We start from the raw sequence: 18,368 nt of genomic DNA, 5'->3' as shown, positions 1-18,368 counted from the left end.
GAGGGTGTACCGTATTACCCTCAGGGACGGGGGTAGACGGTGAGGGTGTACCGTATTACCCTCAGGGACGGGGGGTAGAGGGTAAGGGTGTACCGTATTACCCTCAGGGACGGGGGGTAGAGGGTAAGGGTGTACCGTATTACCCTCAGGGACGGGGGGGTAGAGGGTAAGGGTGTACCATATTACCAGGTGCCAGACTCCCTCAGAGTACAAAGTACGAGGGAATCTGTCTGCACCAAATTCCAGCCAGGCCACACAATCTGAGCTGGCAAACCCACCCCAACTGAGAGATGACACTCTTATAGCTTGGGTTCGTCTCCCCTCATCCTCTCCATGGGGAGCCAATGGCCCAGTGGTATTATCGCTAGAATATTAATCCAGAAACCCAGCTAATGTTCTGGGGGACCCGGGTTCGAATCCCGCCACATCAGATGGTGGAATTTGAATTCAATCAAAAAGATCTGGAATTAAGAATCTACTGATGACCCATTGTCGGAAAAACCCATCTGGTTCCCTTTAGGGAAGGAAATCTGCTGTCCTTACCCCGGTCTGGCCTACACGTGATTCCAGAGCCACAGCAATGTGGTTGACTCTCAACTGCCCCTCCAAGGGCAACTAGGGATGGGCAATAAATGCTGGTCCAGCCTGCGACACCCATGTCCCACAAACGAATAAAAAAAACCTCAATCCCCTTCCAATGTCTCCAACTGCCCTGCCCCCCCCACCATTGATCTTCTCCCCCCCCCCCATCTTTTTCTCCCATGTCTTCTCTCCCTTCCTGCCCATGTCTCCCCTCCCCCACTGCCATGCTTAACCCCCCCCACCCCCAACTCCTGCCACGTCAGCCTGGATTAGGCCCCGTAGTCTCTGAAGATAGATTCGAACACTCGGCCTCCCGGTCATGGGAGGCGAGAGTGTTAGGCTCTGAGCCCGGGTGGCGGAGGGGGGAACCGGCTCAGCTCGCCTCTCCTGAAGAAATCATCTCCTGAACCTTGTGGCTGTGGGCGATTGTTAACTGTTCCTCTGGCTGTGACAGTCTGATTCCCTTTGGTGAGCCTGACTCAGGTTTTAATCGAAGGAGAACAGGCTCCTCACAATGTTAGAATGAGACAGCAAAGGAAAAAGTGCTGGAAAATTTCAGTGGGTCTGGCAGTATCTGGAAGGAGAGAATAAAGCTGACGTTTCGAGTCCAGACGATCTTTGTAAAAGCTAAACGGCACAGAAAGCATGAGATATTCATACTGCGGGGTGAGGGAATGAAAGATGAGACAAAGCCACAGGAACCAGGGGAAAGGCTGCTAATGGCAGCCCAGAGAGAGAATAGAAGGGCAAGCACCAGAGAAGCTGGAATCAGAGAGTAAACTGTGACAGAGGAAGATGTGGGAGGAGGAGAGTAGCTGGGCGGGAGAGAGGTAAAATTGAGAAAAAGGGGAAGCAGAGCGAGGAAAGGTAAGAAAAGAGGGGATAAAATAGGGGGAAAGAGTGGGGCAGGAAGTGGAATGAAAGACAATAAAGAAATGAAAATTCAGGCACCGCTAAAAAATAAACGAAAACATTTCTCTCATTTCCTTCTCTATGAATGGTATGCTTTGTCTGCATCCCAATACATGTGACAATAAGGAATCTATGTACTCTATGAATGGTATGCTTTGTCTGTGTAGCGCGCAAGCAACCATTCTTTTCACTGTATCCCGATACATGTGACAATAATGAATCAAATTTACATACTCCATTGAACGGTATGCTTTGTATAGCACGCAAGAAACAATACTTTTCACTGTATCCCAATACATGCGACAATAATAAATCAAATCTATGTACTCTATGAACAGTATGCTTTGTCTGTACAGCGCACAAGAAACAATATTTTTCACTGTATCCCAGTACATGCGACAATAATAAATCGAATCTATGTACTCTATGAACAGTATGCTTTGTCTGTACAGCGCACAAGAAACAATACTTTTCACTGTATCCCAGTACATGTGACAATAATGAATCAAATCAAACAAAGGGGTCGAGGTGGGGTAGAGGAAATCATCTGAACTTATTGATTTGGATGTTGAGACGGGAAGGATGTAACGTGTCCAGCTGGAAGGTGAGAACCTATTCCTCCAGTTTGTGTTGAGCTTCACTGGAACATTGCAGGAGGCCATGCACATACGTGGACATGGGAGCAGGATTGTGTGTTAAAATGGGCAAGCGACAGGGAAGGTCAGAGTCCAGATTGCGCACAGACCGAAGGTGCTCAGCAAAGCGATCACCCAGTCTACACTTGGTCTCATCTTTCATTCCCTCACCCACCAGTGTAAATATCTCCTACTTGCTGTGCCTTTTAGCTTTGATAAAGGGTCGTCTGGACTCAAAACGTTAGCTCTTTTCCCTCCCTACAGATGCTGCCAGACCTGCGAAGATTTTCCAGCGATTTTCTCTCTTGGTTTCAGATTCCAGCATCTGTATGATTTGCTTTTATTGAGAATGAGACAGGCCTTTCAAAGGAATCTGCAAAGGAGACAAGACATGGCATCAGGTCAGCTCTGACTCCCGCCAAAGTGGACATGGAGAACACTTGTCTTTGTACTCTGGTCTGTTTCTCACTCCTTCCTGGAGTTGTGGGGCATTTCTGGCCAGGCCTGCCATTTATCACCCATCGCTAAATGCCCCTTGAAAAAGTGATGGGTGAGTCACCTTCTTGAACCCACTGCAGTCCCCATGTGGTGTAGGTACACCCACAGTGCTATTCATGTAGGAGATCCAGAGCTGGAACCAGGATACCAAGTGCCATGGTGACACAGTGGTTTGCACTGCTGCCTCACAGTGCCAGGGACCCGGGTTCGATTCCCAGCTTGGGTCACTGTCTGTGCGGAGTCTGCATGTTCTCCCTGTATCTGCGTGGATTTCCTCCTACAGTCCAAAGATGTGCAGGTTAGATGAATTGGCCATGCTAAATTGCTCCTTAGTGTCCAAAGATGTGCGGGTTAGGTGGGTTGGCCATGCTAAATTGCCCTTTAATGTCCAAAGATGTGTAGGTTAGGGTGGATTGGCCGTGCTAAATTACCCCTTGGTGTCAGGGAACTTAGCAAGGCAGCGAGGTGTGTTTGTTGTGATGTGTCCGGGTGTGATTGTTGTCGGTGCAGGCTTATGGGCCTGTGTCTGCATGATACAGATCCTATGATTCTTGGACAGATAAAGCATACCGCTCATAGAGTATGTAGGGGGAAGAAAGAAAGGAGAGGGTGCAGAATGTACAATTACAGTAATAGATATGATGTCCCTGGGCAACTTGCCAAAGATTGTGGTCCCAGACACAGCTTCTCATTCATTGAGAAAATGTCAACAACAAAAAGAATAACAACAACTTGTCCTTGCTGGAGGCACTTCCGCCTTTCAGTGCGCCCGCCCTTTCCCGCCGCCGATTGGCGCTGGCGGCTGTCACTCAGTCAGGTGAGCCGTCACCTGGGCGTTTGTCCCGCCCTCTGGCAGGGTGGTCGCCCCTCCTGATTGGCCAGTGCGCTGTCAATCAGCGGGAATGGCCGGGGAACATCCGCTGATTGGGGGGGTGGGCCTGTCAATCAAGCAGGGAGCGCGGCGGTGATTGGCGGGGGAGTGCTGTCAGTCAAGCAGGTGAGGTCAAAATGCACCTGGACTACGGCGCTGCCGCCCTCCCCACCGCTGGACGACCTGTCGATCAAAAGACTGACATCTCTTCCGATTGGGCCAGAGAGCTGTCAATCAGGTCTTAGGCGCCATGGACATCCGGTTCGACTGTGATTGGTGAAAGAGGCTGTCACTCAGGTGGAGAGTGCGGCGATGACTGGCGAAGAGAGTTGTCAGTCGAGCAGGTGAGGTCACAATGGACCAGCACCTGGACTGCGGCGCCGCCCTCATCCTCTGGGCCACCTGTCAATCAAACGGCCGACTCCCCTTTCGATTGGACCAGTGAGATGTCAATCCGGCTCTGGTGGCCGGGGACATCCGGTCCGACTGTGATTGGCGAGAAAGCCTGTCAATCACGCGGGAAGTGCGGCGGTGATTGGCGAAGAATGCTGTCAGTCAGACCGGAGTGGGGCGGGTACTTCCGGCTGTCGGCGGGCTTGAATGGAGTGTCGTCGCCCGTCCGCCGCCATGTCGCCGCCGCCCGCTCGGCCGCTGAGGTGATTCCTTTTCCCGGGCTGACGAGCCCCCCCACCCCCGTCCCTTCCCCCATGGAGGCCGCGCTCAAAAACAAGGGCAGGCTGTTGGCCTCCAACGCCTTGGACGCCAAGGACGAGCTGGAAGAGGTGAGAGCACCGGGTCGAGAAGAGGGAGGGGGTGATGGACCGCCAGCCGTGCCCGGGATGAGGCGCCTGTGGCCCGGCTAGGGGGACTACTACCACCCGCAGGCTTCACCCTCTGCTAGGCCGCACTTAAAGTGACCGCGTCCACCCACCCCTTCAGACAACCTGTCAGAGACAGAGGGCAACTAAAGGGTTAAATATCCCCTTTTATTTCCAACATTTATTATTAAAATTGCCACAAAATTTGAGGGAAAATTTTTTTTCCTCAAGTTTAAATTTAGTTTTTTTAAAATAATTTTTTAAAAATTTCCTTTAGAAAAATTAACATATCAAATATAATTTTTCTTTTTGAGGTTAAGTTAAAATTTCTGCAATTAATAGCGTCACACCATCAGGGTCAGCGCTGAGAGAGTGTCACACCATCAGGGTCAGCGCTGAGGGAGCGCCACGCCGTCAGGGTCAGTGCTGAGGGAGCGCCACACCATCAGGGTCAGCGCTGAGGGAGCGCCACGCCATCAGGATCAGCGCTGAGGGAGCGCCACGCCATCAGGGTCAGCGCTGAGGGAGCGCCACGCCATCAGGATCAGCGCTGAGGGAGCGCCACGCCATCAGGGTCAGCGCTGAGGGAGCGCCACACCATCAGGGTCAGCGCTGAGGGAGCGCCACGCCATCAGGATCAGCGCTGAGGGAGCGCCACGCCATCAGGGTCAGCGCTGAGGGAGCGCCACGCCATCAGGGTCAGCGCTGAGAGAGCGCCACACCATCAGGGTCAGCGCTGAGGGAGCGCCACGCCATCAGGATCAGCGCTGAGGGAGCGCCACGCCATCAGGGTCAGCGCTGAGAGAGCGCCACGCCATCAGAGTCAGCGCTGAGGGATCGCCACACCATCAGGGTCAGCGCTGAGGGAGCGCCACACCATCAGGGTCAGCGCTGAGGGAGCGCCACACCATCAGAGTCAGCGCTGAGAGAGCGCCACACCATCAGGGTCAGCGCTCAGGGAGCGCCACACCGTCAGGGTCGGCACCGAGGGAGCGTCGCGCCGTCAGGGTCGGCGCCGAGGGAGCGTCGCGCTGTGAGGGTCGGCGCCGAGGGAGCGTCACGCTGTCAGGGTCGGCACCGAGGGAGCGTCATGCCGTCAGGGTCGGCGCCGAGGGAGCGTCACGCCGTCAGGGTCGGCGCCGAGGGAGCGCCGCGCCGTGAGGGTCGGCGCCGAGGGGGCGCCGCGCCGTCGGGGGCCAGCGCCGAGGGGGCGCCGCGCCGTCAGGGGGTGCCGCGCTGTCGGGGGCCGGCGCCGAGGGGGCCCCGCGCCGTCAGGGGCCGGCGCCGAGCTGCCATGCGGCAGGGTCGGCGCTGAGGGGGCGCAGCGCCATGCGGCAGGGTCGGCGCCAAGGGGGGTGCAGCACTATTCGGCAGGGTATGGGAATGTCCAGTGATGTGTGGACAAGGGCGCCCAGATCCCTCTGTGCATCTAGACTTGGTAATCTCTCACATTTAAGAAATATTTTTCTTTTACCAGAGTGGATAACCTCACATTTTTCCTGTATTATACTCCACCTGCTGTTGTTCTGCCCACTTTGTAATTCTGACCTGCTATTCGATCATGCCTGATTCCTTTTCCCTGTAACCCCTGATCAATCAAGAATCTATCTATCTCTGTCTTAAAGACACTCAATGACCTGGCCTCCTCTGTGGTGATGAGTTGCACAGATTCACCACCCTCTGGCTGAAGAATTGCCTCCTCATCTTGGTTCTAAAGGGCCATCCTTTTACTCTGAGGCTGTGCTCTCTGGTTCTAGTCTCTTCCAGTAATGGAGACATCCTCTCCACGTCCATTCTATCCAGGCCTCTCAGTATTCTGTAAGTTTCAATGAGATCTCCACCTTGTCGGAATACAGCAGGATGTAGATAGGCTGGAAAATTGTTTGGAGAAATGGCAGATGGAATTTAATCTGAACAAATGCGAGGTTATGCATTTTGATACAATTCAGATGGGAGCTATACAATAAATGGAACCATCAGGAGCAAAGACAGACAGAGATCTGGGAGTACAGACCTTAAAAGTGGCAGCACAGGTGGACAAGGTGGTGGAGAAAGCATACTGTATGCTTGCCTTCATTGGCCAGGGCATCGAGTGTAAAAGTTAGATGCACAACAGAAAGCATTCTTTCTTGTTGTATCACAGCTTGGTCTGGGCTCCTGCTCTGACCAAGACTGCAAGGAACTACAAAAGGTTGTGAATGTAGCCCAATCCATCACGCAAACCACCCTCCCATCCATTGCCTCTGTCTACACTTCCCGCTGCCACGGGAAAAGTAGCCGGCATAATTAAGGACCCCACGCACCCCGGACATTCTCTCTTCCACCTTCTTCCGTCGGGAAAAAGAGCAAAAGTCTGAGGTCACGTACCAACTGATTCAAGAACAGCTTCTTCCCTGCTGCTGTCAGACTTTTAATGGACCTACCTCGCATTAACTTGATCTTTCTACACATACTATGACTGTAACACTACATTCTGCACTCTCTTCTTTTCTTCTCTATGAATGGTATGCTTTGTCTGTATAGTGTGCAAGAAACAATACGTTTCACTGTGTGTTAATACATGTGACAAATCAAATTGTGTTCCAGTTATATAAAACATTGGTGAGGCCGCATTTGGAATACTGTTTCCCATTCTGGTTGCCACACTGCCAGAAGGATGTGGAGGCTTTGGACAGAGTACAGAAAAGGTTTACCAGGATGTCAACCTTGTGTGGAGGGTATTAGCTATGAGGAGAGATTGAATAAACTGGAATTGTTCTCCCTGGAAAGACAGAAGCTGAGGGGTGACCTGACAGAAGTTCGTGAAGTTATAGATAGCGGGGAACAGTTGGAAGCTTTCCCCCAGGGCAGAAATGGCAATTACAAGGTTGGGGGCCACAAGTTCAAGATAAGGGGGGAAAGTTCAATGGAGACGTGCGGGGGAAGCTTTTTTACACAGGATGGTGGGGGCCTGGGATGCACTGTCAAGTAAGGTGGTTGAGGCAGATACATTGGCGACATTTATAACTTATCTGGATAGACATGTGGACAATAAAGGTATCTAAGCAGTTGATCAGTGCGGGCTTGGATGGTCGAAGGGCCTGCTCCTGTGCTGTACTATCCTTTGTTGAGTACAGACCCAGATTCCTCAGACACTCCTCATACATCAAGCTCTTCATTCCTGGGATCGTTCTCTTGCTTTGTATCCTTCTCACAACACGCCTTTCCTGCCTAGTTTTGTATCACCCAAGAACTTGGAAATATTGCATTCGTTTCCCATGTCTAAAATCACTGTGAACAGCTGGAGTCCGGATACTGATCCTTGTGGTATCCCTCCCACCCCCACCAGTCACAGCCTACCAATGTAAGAATGTTTATCCCTGTTTCCTGTCTATTGAGCAATCCTTAATCTATGGCAGTATGTAACAAAGAAAAGTACAGCGTAACAACAGGTCCTCCTGGTCTGTGCTGACCATGATCCCTGCCTAAACTAAAAAAAAACCCTTCTGCCCTTACTCAGTCCGTATCCCTCTCTTCCCTCCCTATCCATGTACTCATCAAGATGTCTCTTAAATGTTGCTAATGTGCCTGCTTCCTCCACCACCTCTGGCAGCATGTTCCAGACACCCACCACTCTGTGTGGAAAACCTCTCCCCACACTTCTCCCTTAAACTTTCCCCCTCTCACCTTGAGCCTGTGCTGCCCCCTCCCCTTATAATTAACGCTCCCGCACTGGGGAAAAGCCTCTGACTGTCCTCCCCATCTCAGAATTTTGTAGACCTCTATCAGGTCTCTCCCTCAATCTCCGTCTTTCCAGTGAAAACAATCTTAGTTTATCCAACCTCTCCTCGCAGCCAACACCCTCATGACCGGGGCAACATCCTGGTGAACTTTCTTTGGACTCTGTCCAAGCTTTCACGTCCTTCTGGAACAGCAGTTAGTCCTGCTGCCCCACAGCGCCAGAGACCAGGGTTCGGTTCCTGGCTCGGGTCACTGAACGCATTCTGCAGGCTCGCCCTCCCCCCTCCCCGTGTCTGCGTGGGTTTCCTCCCACAGTCCAAAGATGTGCAGGTTAGGTGGATTGGCCGTGCTAAATTGCCTCTTGGTGTCAGGGGGCTCGCTAGTGTAAATGCATGAGGTAATGGGGATAGGACCCGGGTGGGATTGGAGTTGATGCAGATCAGAAGAGCCGAATGGCCTGCATAAGAACTAGGAGCAGGAGTGGGCCAGCTGGCCCCTCGAGCCTGCTCCATCGTTCAGTAATATCATGGCTGATCTTTTCATGCACTCAGCTCCACTTACCCACCCGCTCACCATAACCCTTAATTCCTTTACTGTTCAAAAATCTATCTATCCTTGCCTTAAAAACATTCAATGACGTAGCCTCAACTGGGCAGGGAATTCCACAGATTCACAACCCTCCCTGCCTCCTCCTGCACTGTATGATTGTTAAAGTTTATTTATTAGTCACGAGTGAGGCTTATATTAACACCGCAATGAAGTTACCATGAAATTCCCCTTGTCGCCACACTCTGATCCAGTCAATCCCTCCAAACGGGCACATCTTTCGGACTGTGGGAGGAAACCAGAGCATCCAGAGGAAACCGATACAAACACGGGGAGAACATGCACACTCCACACCGACGGGGACCCAAGCCGGGAATCGAACCCGGGTCTCTGGCGCTGTGAGACAGCAGTGCTAACCACTGTGCCACCGTCTCACCCCTGGCATGATGGCACCTAACTTGCACACCTCTGACTGCCGTTGCCTCTCCATGCTGTATGTCACACCCTCAGAATGCTCCAACTCATTACTCAAACATTATTTCCCATTCAGGGATCCATGCTGACTGGGCCCTATCAGATCACGATTGTCAAATGATTAGCACAACCTTCAGAATAGATTCTAGCATTTTCACTCTTATTGATGTCAGGCTAACAGTTCCGTAGTTCTCTGTTTTCCTTTGGTGCCGAGGGAGCGCCGCACTGTGGGAGGGTCGGTGCTGAGGGAGCGCCGCACTGTGGGAGGGTCGGCGCCGAGGGGGCGCCGTGCTGTGGGGAGGGTCGGTGCCGAGGGAGCACCGCGCTGTGGGGAGGGTTGGTGCGAGGGGGCGCCGCGCTGTGGGGAGGGTTGGCGCTGAGGGGGCGCCATGCTGTGGGAGGGTGGGCGCCGCGCTGTGGGGAGGGTCGGTGCCAAGGGAGCGCCGCACCATGACAGTTGTTGCTGTGTCTGTTTTCACCAGCTTTTTTAATTAGATTTTTATTGCGCCTTTCACCCCCTCAGGATGTTCCTGAATGCCTCACAGCCAATGAAGTAATTTCTCCCTGGTATAATGTCAGGATTGCAGCAGCTAATTTCTGCACAGCCGGGTGATAAAGACTGAAACATTGAAATACCTTCTCCCCGCACTCGGCAGACAACTCCCTCTCTGCCCCTCATTCCCCCCAGCGAGCCTCCCACCCTTGCTCTTCCTCGGAGTGCACCACAGAATCCTTCTCAGCCATCTGAGTGAGCAGACAGAGTCTCTCGGTGTGGCATCACCTCACCTCCAGCAGTGCACGACCCCCTCAGCACATCACTGCGTGCCTCTGGATTGCCAGCTCACATCTCCGCAAGGGAAAGAGGGGAGTCAGGGCTGGAAACAGACTGAGAGAATCATGGAATCCACTCAGCCCGTCAAGCCCAGCACTGACAGTAATCAAACCCAGTTCCTATCCCTGTAACCCCACGTATTTACCCTGCTACTGCCCTGGGCACTCGGGGACAATTTAGCACGGCCAATCCACCCTAACCTGCACATCTTTGGACTGTGGGAGGAAACCAGAGCACACAGAGGAAACCCACACAGACATGGGGAGAATTTGCAGACTTTGCACAAACAGTGGCCCGGGTCCCTAGTGCTGCTACCCCCCACCTCCCCAGCCGCAGCAAGCACCACATCAGGGTGATAATGGCCGGATCATTGTGTTCAGTGATGTTGATTGAGGGCGTATGTATTTCAGAGTTACACAACATTTTACGCTCTTTGGAATCAAACCTATATGAGGGTTTTGGGGGAGGGAGTGATAGCCCCCTTTGTGGACAGGGAGGGGATGTAACTCGAGCAGTAAACCAAAACGTGATTTAAGAGCTGAATAACACACCCCAGCCCCTGTGGTGCCCAACAGGGACTGAAAGATCTTAGTGATGCCCTTGGACTCCGCATGTTCCTCACCATGGACCCCCAGCCCCCAGTGTGGCTGTGGTAGAGACACAGACAGTCAGGACAGACGACCCCCTCGATTGCACCCTCAGTAAAGGGGCCTGGACTTGGTGTGCCAGTATGGATTCCCTGGGGGCACAGCTTTGCAGGGTTAGATTTGCAGGATGCAGAGAGGTTATGCCACTGAGTTTTGGAGATTAACGTATTTAAGACGATAAAGGGGTTTCGAAAACACGGAGGCAGGGAAATGATTTATCTTTATGCAATGTGACAGGGGTAGTTTATCCTGATAGTAACGCATAACTGGAACCCTGACAGTGCAGCGCTCCCTCGGCGCCGGCCCTCCCGCGGTGTGGCGCTCCCTGCTTCTGGCAGGCATTGTCAGCCTGGTTTATGTTCTCAAATCTGTGGAGTTGGTGTGGAACTGTCACAGGAAAAGGGGATTGAGAATACACCAGGTAACCTGGATGGAGCTGATTCCCTGGAGCAGTGTGAAAGCAGAAATCCAGCCCAGTCCCTTTCAGTCGGTAGAAGCAATGGAGGAGCTTTGACTCTCACAGTCCGGTGCACCCCAATCAATGTACTAAACACTCCGAGATTAAGTCTGTGAGGGAAACATCCTCTGTCCAAGCATGGCCAGGACTTTTTTTTAATATCTGTTCATTTGTGGGATGTGGTGTCGCCAACTGGTCCAACATTCATTGCCCAATCCTAGTTGCCCGAGGGTAGCTGAGAGTCACCCACATTGGGATGGCACAGTGGTTAGTGTCAGACAGTAAAAAGTCTGACAACACCAGGTTTTAGTCCAACCGATTTATTTGATAACAGACTCACAAGCTTTCGGGGTTAGTCCCTTCGTCAGGTAAATGGAGAGTTCTGGCCTCAGACAGAGCATATAAAGCACAGACAGTTTAGAGATTACTGATTAGAATGCAAATCCTTACACCTAACCTGCAGTTCAAGACCTGAAGTGGCTGACAATGTGAGTGGAAGGAGCACTGATCACAGGTTAAAGAGATGTGTATTGTCTCCAGACAGTACAGTAAGTGAGGTTTTGCAAATCCAGGCAAGTCACGGGGGTTACAGATAGTGTGACATGAACCCAAGATCCCTGTTGAGACCGTCCTCATGTGTGCGGAACTTGGCTATCAGTCTCTGTTCAGCGACTCTGCGCTGTCGTGTGTCGTGAAGGCCGCCTTGGCGAACACTTCAGTGGTCATGGGCATTCAGCCTCTGACCTTCGGGTAAGCATTCTCCAAGGTTCTTGCAAAACCTCACTTACTGTACTGTCTGGAGACAATACACATCTCTGTAACCTGTGATCAGTGCTCCTTCCACTCACATTGTCAGCCACTTCAGGTCTTGAACTGCAGGTTAGGTGTAAGGATTCACATTCTAATCAGTAATCTCTAAACTGTCTGTGCTTTATATGCTCTGTCTGAGGCCAGAACTCTCCATTCACCTGACGAAGGGACTAACCCCGAAAGTTTGTGAGTCTATTATCAAATAAATCGGTTGGACTAAAACCTGGTGTTGTCAGACTTTTTACTGTGTTTACGCCAGTCCAACGCTGGCATACCCACATAGTGTCAGACACCCAGATTCGATTCCCAGTTTGGGTCACTGTCTGTGTGGAGTTTGCCCCTTCTCCCCGTGTCTGTGTGGCTTTCCTCCGGGTGCTCTAGTTTCCTCCCACGCTCCAAAGATGTACAGGTTAGGGTGGATTGGCCGTGCCAAATTGTTCCTTAGTGTCCAAAGATGTGTAGGTTAGGGTGGATTGGCCATGCTAAATTGCCTCTTAGTGTCCAAAGATGTGCAGGTTAGGTGGATTGGTCGTGCTAAATTGAACCTTAGTTCAGGGGAGCTAGCTTGGGTAAATGCATGGGAATAGGGCCTGGGTGGGATTGTTGTCGGTGCAGACTCGATGGGCCAAATGATGTCCTCCTGCACTGTAGGATTTTGTGGCTGTGGAATCATGTAGGTCAGACTGGGGTAAGGACAGCAGATTTCTTTCCCTAAAGGACATTAGTGAACCAGATGGGTTTTTCCGACAATGGGTCATCAGTAGACTTTTAATCCCAGATATTTTTTATTGAATTCAAATTCTATCATCTGCCATGGTGGGATTCGAACCCGGGTGCCCCAGAACATTAGCTGAGTTTCTGGACTAACGAAAATACCATGAGGCCATTACCTCCTATAAACTGCAGTGATATTTAGATTGTTGTCAGTGCTGAATGTGCAGAGGGGTTGTAATCCTTTGAATGTTGTGATGTGTCATTTGTGGCTTTGTCCTGATTCCACTCTGCCCCCCCCCCCCCTCCCCAACTTTAGTTCTGCCCTTCTCTGCCCAGCGCAGTAATCCCGTTTCACTAACCAGGAGCATTCACTCTGTTTTCTTATTGCTTTCTGTTGTCGTTTAGAAACTGGAGAGGTGTTTAAATGTGATCTCACCAATGATTAATGGAGTGTCGGAGAGAGAAGCCAATGATGCATTGAACGCTCACGTAAGTGTCTGGCAGAGTTTTATCAATACCTATCAACAGTCTGACAAAAATCGCAGTCGTCTTCACACTTCTGTGTTTTTCCCAATTTAAAAAAAATCGTACGTCAACAATTACATGATGTAAATTTGTCACGCTGTAATTGTACCCCCCTGTCAGTGGTGGCGCTGCAGTCCCCATTCTGCCCTCCCAGCCCCTCGGCCTGCTCTCCTGCCACCGGCTTTAGTGCAGCGGTCTTCCCTGCCTGTATCCCACCCATACTGTGTGTCCCACAGACAGATCTTTCCCCATCTGCACTGCTCCATTCCTGTCTGCATTGCTTAGTATAGAACCCTGCAGTGCAGAGGAGGGCCATTCGGCCCATCGAGTCTGCACCTCAAAGAGTATCTCACTCCCCCTAACCCCCATAACTCACAGTTTTCCGTGGCTAATCCATCTAACCGACACAAAGATTTGGTCCACAGTATCTGTCTATCCGCTGACTGTCATAACTGTGCTCCCCCCCACACCCACACCCACCCACCTTGCCTGACTTTGGACTCAAATTCCTTTTTCTCCCCCTGTCTCCCCAAACAACCTGAACTTGTCTCCAATTCCTCCCCCCAACCCAAACATGGGAACATAAATGTGGAACATAGGAGCAGGAGGAGGCCATTCAGCCCTTCAAGCCTGCTCTGCCATTCATCACCGTCATGGCTGATCATCCAACTCAATAGCCTAATCCTGCTTTCTCCCGACAACCTTTGATCCTGTTCGCCCCAAGTGCGATATCCAGCCATCTCTTGAATACATTCAATGTTTTGGCATCAACTCCTTCCTGTGGGAATGAATTCCACAGGCTCACTGGGTGAAGAAATGTCTCCTCACCTCCGTCCTAAATGATCAACCCCGATTCCTCAGACTGTGACCCACTGGTTCTGGACTCCCCCACCATCGGCAACATCTACCCTGTTTAGTCCTGTTAGAATTTTATAAATCTCTATGAGATTCCCCCATCATTCATCTGAACTCCAGTGAAAACAATCTTAACCAAGTCAATCTCTCCTCGTACATCAGTCCCGGAATCAGCCTGAGGAGTTGCATCTGGGTCAACCTGGGTTGCGTCTCCATTTCTGTCCCCTGTACAATCTGGGGCTTGTCTCCAATTCCACCCCCCCACCATCCCAAACATGGGTTACATCTCCATTTCTCTCCCCTGTACAGTCTGGGGCTTATCTCGGTTCCTCCCCTCCCTCTGTGTTCCCCAAGGAATCTCTAACTGAATTCCTGGAGGGGCGGTTTTGATACGAGTATCCTCAGTAATAGGCAATGGCCTGTTACCGAGGGAACGCATCTCTTTAACCTGTGCTTAATCCTCTCTCCACTTGCGCTTTCTGTACCTGTAAAGACTGGATTCCCTGTAAAGATTTGCATTTCAACCATTATCTTGCAATTGAGTCTGTGTCTGTATATGTGCTGTTTGTGAATGCAAGTACTCACTCATCTGATGAAGAAACAGCGCTCCGAAAGCTGTTGATTCCCAATAAACCTGCTGGACTTTATTTAACCTGGTGTTGTGAGACAACTTCTTAGTGTACTCATCGTCCCAACCCCCACCCCACAATCTCGGGACTTGTCTCTCATTTCCCCCTCCCAACTTGGGGGCTTGAATCTGTTCCTACCCCTCCCTCTGGGCTCATCTTCCTGACTCCCGCCCCCACAACCTTCGGGGCTAGGCTCTCGTTCCCCTCTGAGTTTGGGGTTCATCTCTGTGAGCCCTGACCTCGGGGCTGGTCTCTGCCCCTCTGTGTGGCCAGCACCACTCCATGACCCTTTCCCTCTTCTGTCCGTTCCTTGGGAGAGGTGGGCCGGGGGGAGGTGAAACTTGCTAATTCAGCATCAGTTCTGTGCTGGGTGGGGAAGGGGTCACGCCTACGTTGAAATCTCTTTGCCCAGACCCCTTCCGAGCAGGGAATGGGTTATCAGGTTCCCTGGTCAGGAGGAGCCAGTCGATATCTCTGCCGCTCTGGGGTCAGTGTCAGTTTTAATGTCGCTCCTTATCCAAATCTAACGGAACTCACTCTCTTTCTCCTTCTCTTCCTGAAAGGTCTGTAAAGGTGCGCAGCAGCACGAGGAGGTTTGTCTGGGACTTCTAACGCTGATTCTAACAGAGCCCTCGCAGGCACAGAGGGTGAGTCATTCAGCAGCCCCTCGCTGGTTCTGTTCACCCGCTTCTGTGCCATTCTGAGCCGCAGCCTGAACCTTTCCACAAGTGTTTGCTCCTCTCTGCACAGAGCCCAAGCCCAGTAATGGACCCAACTCCCCGTGCTTATGGCAACCACTTGGGTTTTGTGGACTTGGCAAGGGCATTGGATTTTGCTTTCTGATTTAATAAACTGGTTAGGTGGATTGGCCATGCTAAATTGCCCCTTAGTGTCCAAAGATGTGTAGGTTAGGGTGGATTGGCCATGCTAAATTGCCCCTTAGTGTCCAAAGATGTGTAGGTTAGGGTGGATTGGTCATGCTAAATTGTCCCTTAATGTTCAAAGATGTGCAGGTTAGGTGGATTGGCCATGCTAAATTGCCCTTTAATGTTCAAAGATGTGTGGGTTAGGTGGATTGGCTGTGCTAAATTGTCCCTTAGTTTGAGTGGGGATTAGCAGGGTAAATGCATGGGGTTACAGAGCCCGACTGGAATTGCGGTCGCTGTAGACTCGATGGGCCAAATGGCTTCCTTCTGCACTGCAGGGATTCTAACTGTCGGCCATTTGGCCCTTTGAGCCTGCTGCCCCATTCATTTTGATCAGCAAATTCAATACCGTGACCCTGCCTCGCCCTCCACCCATATCCCTTACTCTCTCTCTCTCCCCCACCTCTGCCTTTTGTTATTTAAAGACTTCAGTAGATTTTGCATCAGCTGCCGTAGTCGTTACTTTGTTTTCTCTCGTTTTAAAAAATTAACATCTTTTGAATAAAGAAACTAGGCGTGCGGGGTCCTGGAGGGGTTATTGTCTGCACAGAGCCCGGGGAGCGAGAAGCATGGAGTGGAGTGCAGTTTAATTCTGTTAACTCCATCATTAAGAGTCTGGAAGCAGCCATCTCCGGGGTTTAATTTGATTGAGCCTGGGGATGGGTGCATTAAGCAGCTGCTCACACTGACTTCAGGAGAATGGAGGGAGCCCTGAGGGGCCGATGATCAGCTGCAGCCCGGTAAATTCCATGCAAGAAAACCGTCAGATAGAGGAGCAGAGTAAGGCCATTCGGCCCATTGAGCCTGCTCCATCATTCAATCACGTGTTTGGGGAGGGTGGGGGAAGGTTACAGCTTACGTATTAGTGTCACAAATCAGCTTACATTAACATTGCAATGAAGCTGCTGTCAAAATCCCCAAGTTGCCCCACTCCGGCGCCCGTTCAGGTATGCTGAGGGAGAATTTGGCACCTAACCAGCACGTCTTTCGGACTGTGGGTGGAAACTGGAGGAAACCCGTGCAAACCCCACGCAGATGGTGACCCAAGCCAGGAATCGAACCCAGTTTCCCCCACCCTGTGAGGCAGCAGTGCTAACCACTGTGCCACCCTAACACCCTAATTTTCCTGCCTTTTCACTGTAATTTTGATCCCCTTGACAATCAAGAACCTATCTATCTCTGTCTTAAAGACACTCAGTGACCCGGCCTCCTCTGCGGCAAAGAGTTCCACAGATTCCCCACTCTCTGGCTGAAGAAATTCCTCCTCATCTCTGTTTTAAAGAGTCGTCCCGTTTTCAAATGGGAAATGGGTTTTCTAAATGGGGAAATGCTTAGGAAATCAGAAACACAAAGGGACTTGGGAGCCCTTGTTCAAGATTCTCTTAAGGTTAATGTGCAGGTTCAGTCAGCAGTTAGGAAGGCAAATGTAATGTTAGCATTCATGTGGAGAGGGCTAGAATACAAGAGCAGGGATGGACTTCTGAGGCTGTATAAGGCTCTGGTCAGACCCCATTTGGAGTATTGTGAGCAGTTTTGGGCCCCATATCTAAGGAAGGATGTGCCGGCCTTGGAAAGGGTCCAGAGGAGGTTCACAAGAATGATCCCTGGAATGAAGAGCTTGTCGTATGAGGAACGGGTTGAGGACTCTGGGTCTGTACTCGTTGGAGTTTAGAAGGATGAGGGGGGGGGATCTTATTGAAACTTACAGGATACTGCGAGGCCCTGGATAGAGTGGACGTGGAGAGGATGTTTCCACTAGTAGGAAAAACTAGAACCAGAGAGGGCACAACCTCAGGCTAAAGGGACGATCCTTTAAAACAGAGATGAGGAGGAATTTCTTCAGCCAGAGAGTGGGGAATGTGTGGAACTCTTGCCTCGTACATCCCCTTTGAATCTTGCCCCTCGCACCTTAAACGCATGCCTCCCAGTAATTGACTCTTCCACCCTGGGGGAAGAAAGCTTCTGACTATCAATTATTATCCTCTGCATTGTAACAGCTGGGTCACATTGACTATATGGATGCATGTCCTGCAGTGTGTGGGAGTTATTCTTGTCTACAGGGTGTGACAGTGCTGTTTGACTTTGTGTTGCAGTGTTACCGGGATCTGATGTTGGTGAGCAGAGATGGCATGAACCTTATTTTAATTAAGATTAATCAGCTGCTGATGGAGAAATATCTGAAACTTCAGGACACGGTCAGAATCCAGGTGAGGCTTGTACAGCACTCCAAACACTCATGTCTCTACCAGGTCTGTTGCTGTATAACACTGGGGTACAGTACTGGTGGGGACGGGTCTGTCGCTGTATAACGCTGGGGTACAGTACTGGTGGGGATGGGTCTGTCCCTGTATAACGCTGGGGTACAGTACTGGTGGGGGCGGGTCTGTCCCTGTATAACACTGGGGTACAGTACTGGTGGGGACGGGTCTGTCCCTGTATAACGCTGGGGTACAGTACTGGTGGGGACGGGTCTGTCACTATAACACTGGGGTACAGTACTGGTGGGGACGGGTCTGTCCCTGTATAACACTGGGGTACAGTACTGGTGGGGAAGGGTCTGTCACTATAACACTGGGGTATCATCATGTTGCAACTGTACACAACTCTGGTGCGGCCGCACTTGGAGTATTGTGTACAGTTCTGGTCCCCACATTATAGGAAGGATGTGGAGGCTTTGGAGAGGGTGCAGAGGAGGTTTACCGGGATGTTGCCTGGTATGGAGGGGAGGTCCTATGAGGAGAGACTGAGGGATTTGGGGTGGTTTTCGCTAGAAAGAAGGCGGCTAAGAGGGGATCTTATTGAAACATATAAGATGATTAGAGGTTTAGATAGGGTGGATAGTGATAGCCTTTTTCCTCGGATGGAGAAAGCTAGCACGAGGGGGCATGGCTTTAAATTAAGGGGGGGTAGTTATAGG

At 51.2% G+C, this 18,368-nt stretch overlaps 1 protein-coding gene across 3 annotated transcripts in view; it reads left to right on the top strand.

The window, feature by feature from the left end:
* The first annotated feature begins 4,094 nt into the window (after positions 1-4,094).
* ints3 (integrator complex subunit 3) overlaps positions 4,095-18,368 on the top strand; it is a 254,467-nt gene continuing 240,193 nt past the window's right edge. For all 3 annotated transcript variants that reach the window (XM_080183026.1, XM_080183027.1, XM_080183025.1), the window contains exons 1-4: positions 4,095-4,280; positions 12,922-13,005; positions 15,089-15,172; positions 17,545-17,658. In XM_080183026.1, coding sequence (XP_080039152.1) covers positions 4,206-4,280; positions 12,922-13,005; positions 15,089-15,172; positions 17,545-17,658 — 357 coding nt within the window. In that variant the 5' untranslated portion in view covers positions 4,095-4,205. The remainder of the gene's footprint in view (positions 4,281-12,921; positions 13,006-15,088; positions 15,173-17,544; positions 17,659-18,368) is intronic.

The sequence above is a fragment of the Carcharhinus amblyrhynchos genome, unplaced genomic scaffold (genome assembly GCF_965287045.1).
Source record: "Carcharhinus amblyrhynchos unplaced genomic scaffold, sCarAmb.v2.hapA chromosome_122, whole genome shotgun sequence".
In the NCBI taxonomy this organism is placed as follows: domain Eukaryota; kingdom Metazoa; phylum Chordata; class Chondrichthyes; order Carcharhiniformes; family Carcharhinidae; genus Carcharhinus; species Carcharhinus amblyrhynchos.
The sequence above is the reverse complement of the archived record's forward strand: the minus strand, read 5'-3'. Positions and strand labels throughout refer to the sequence as shown.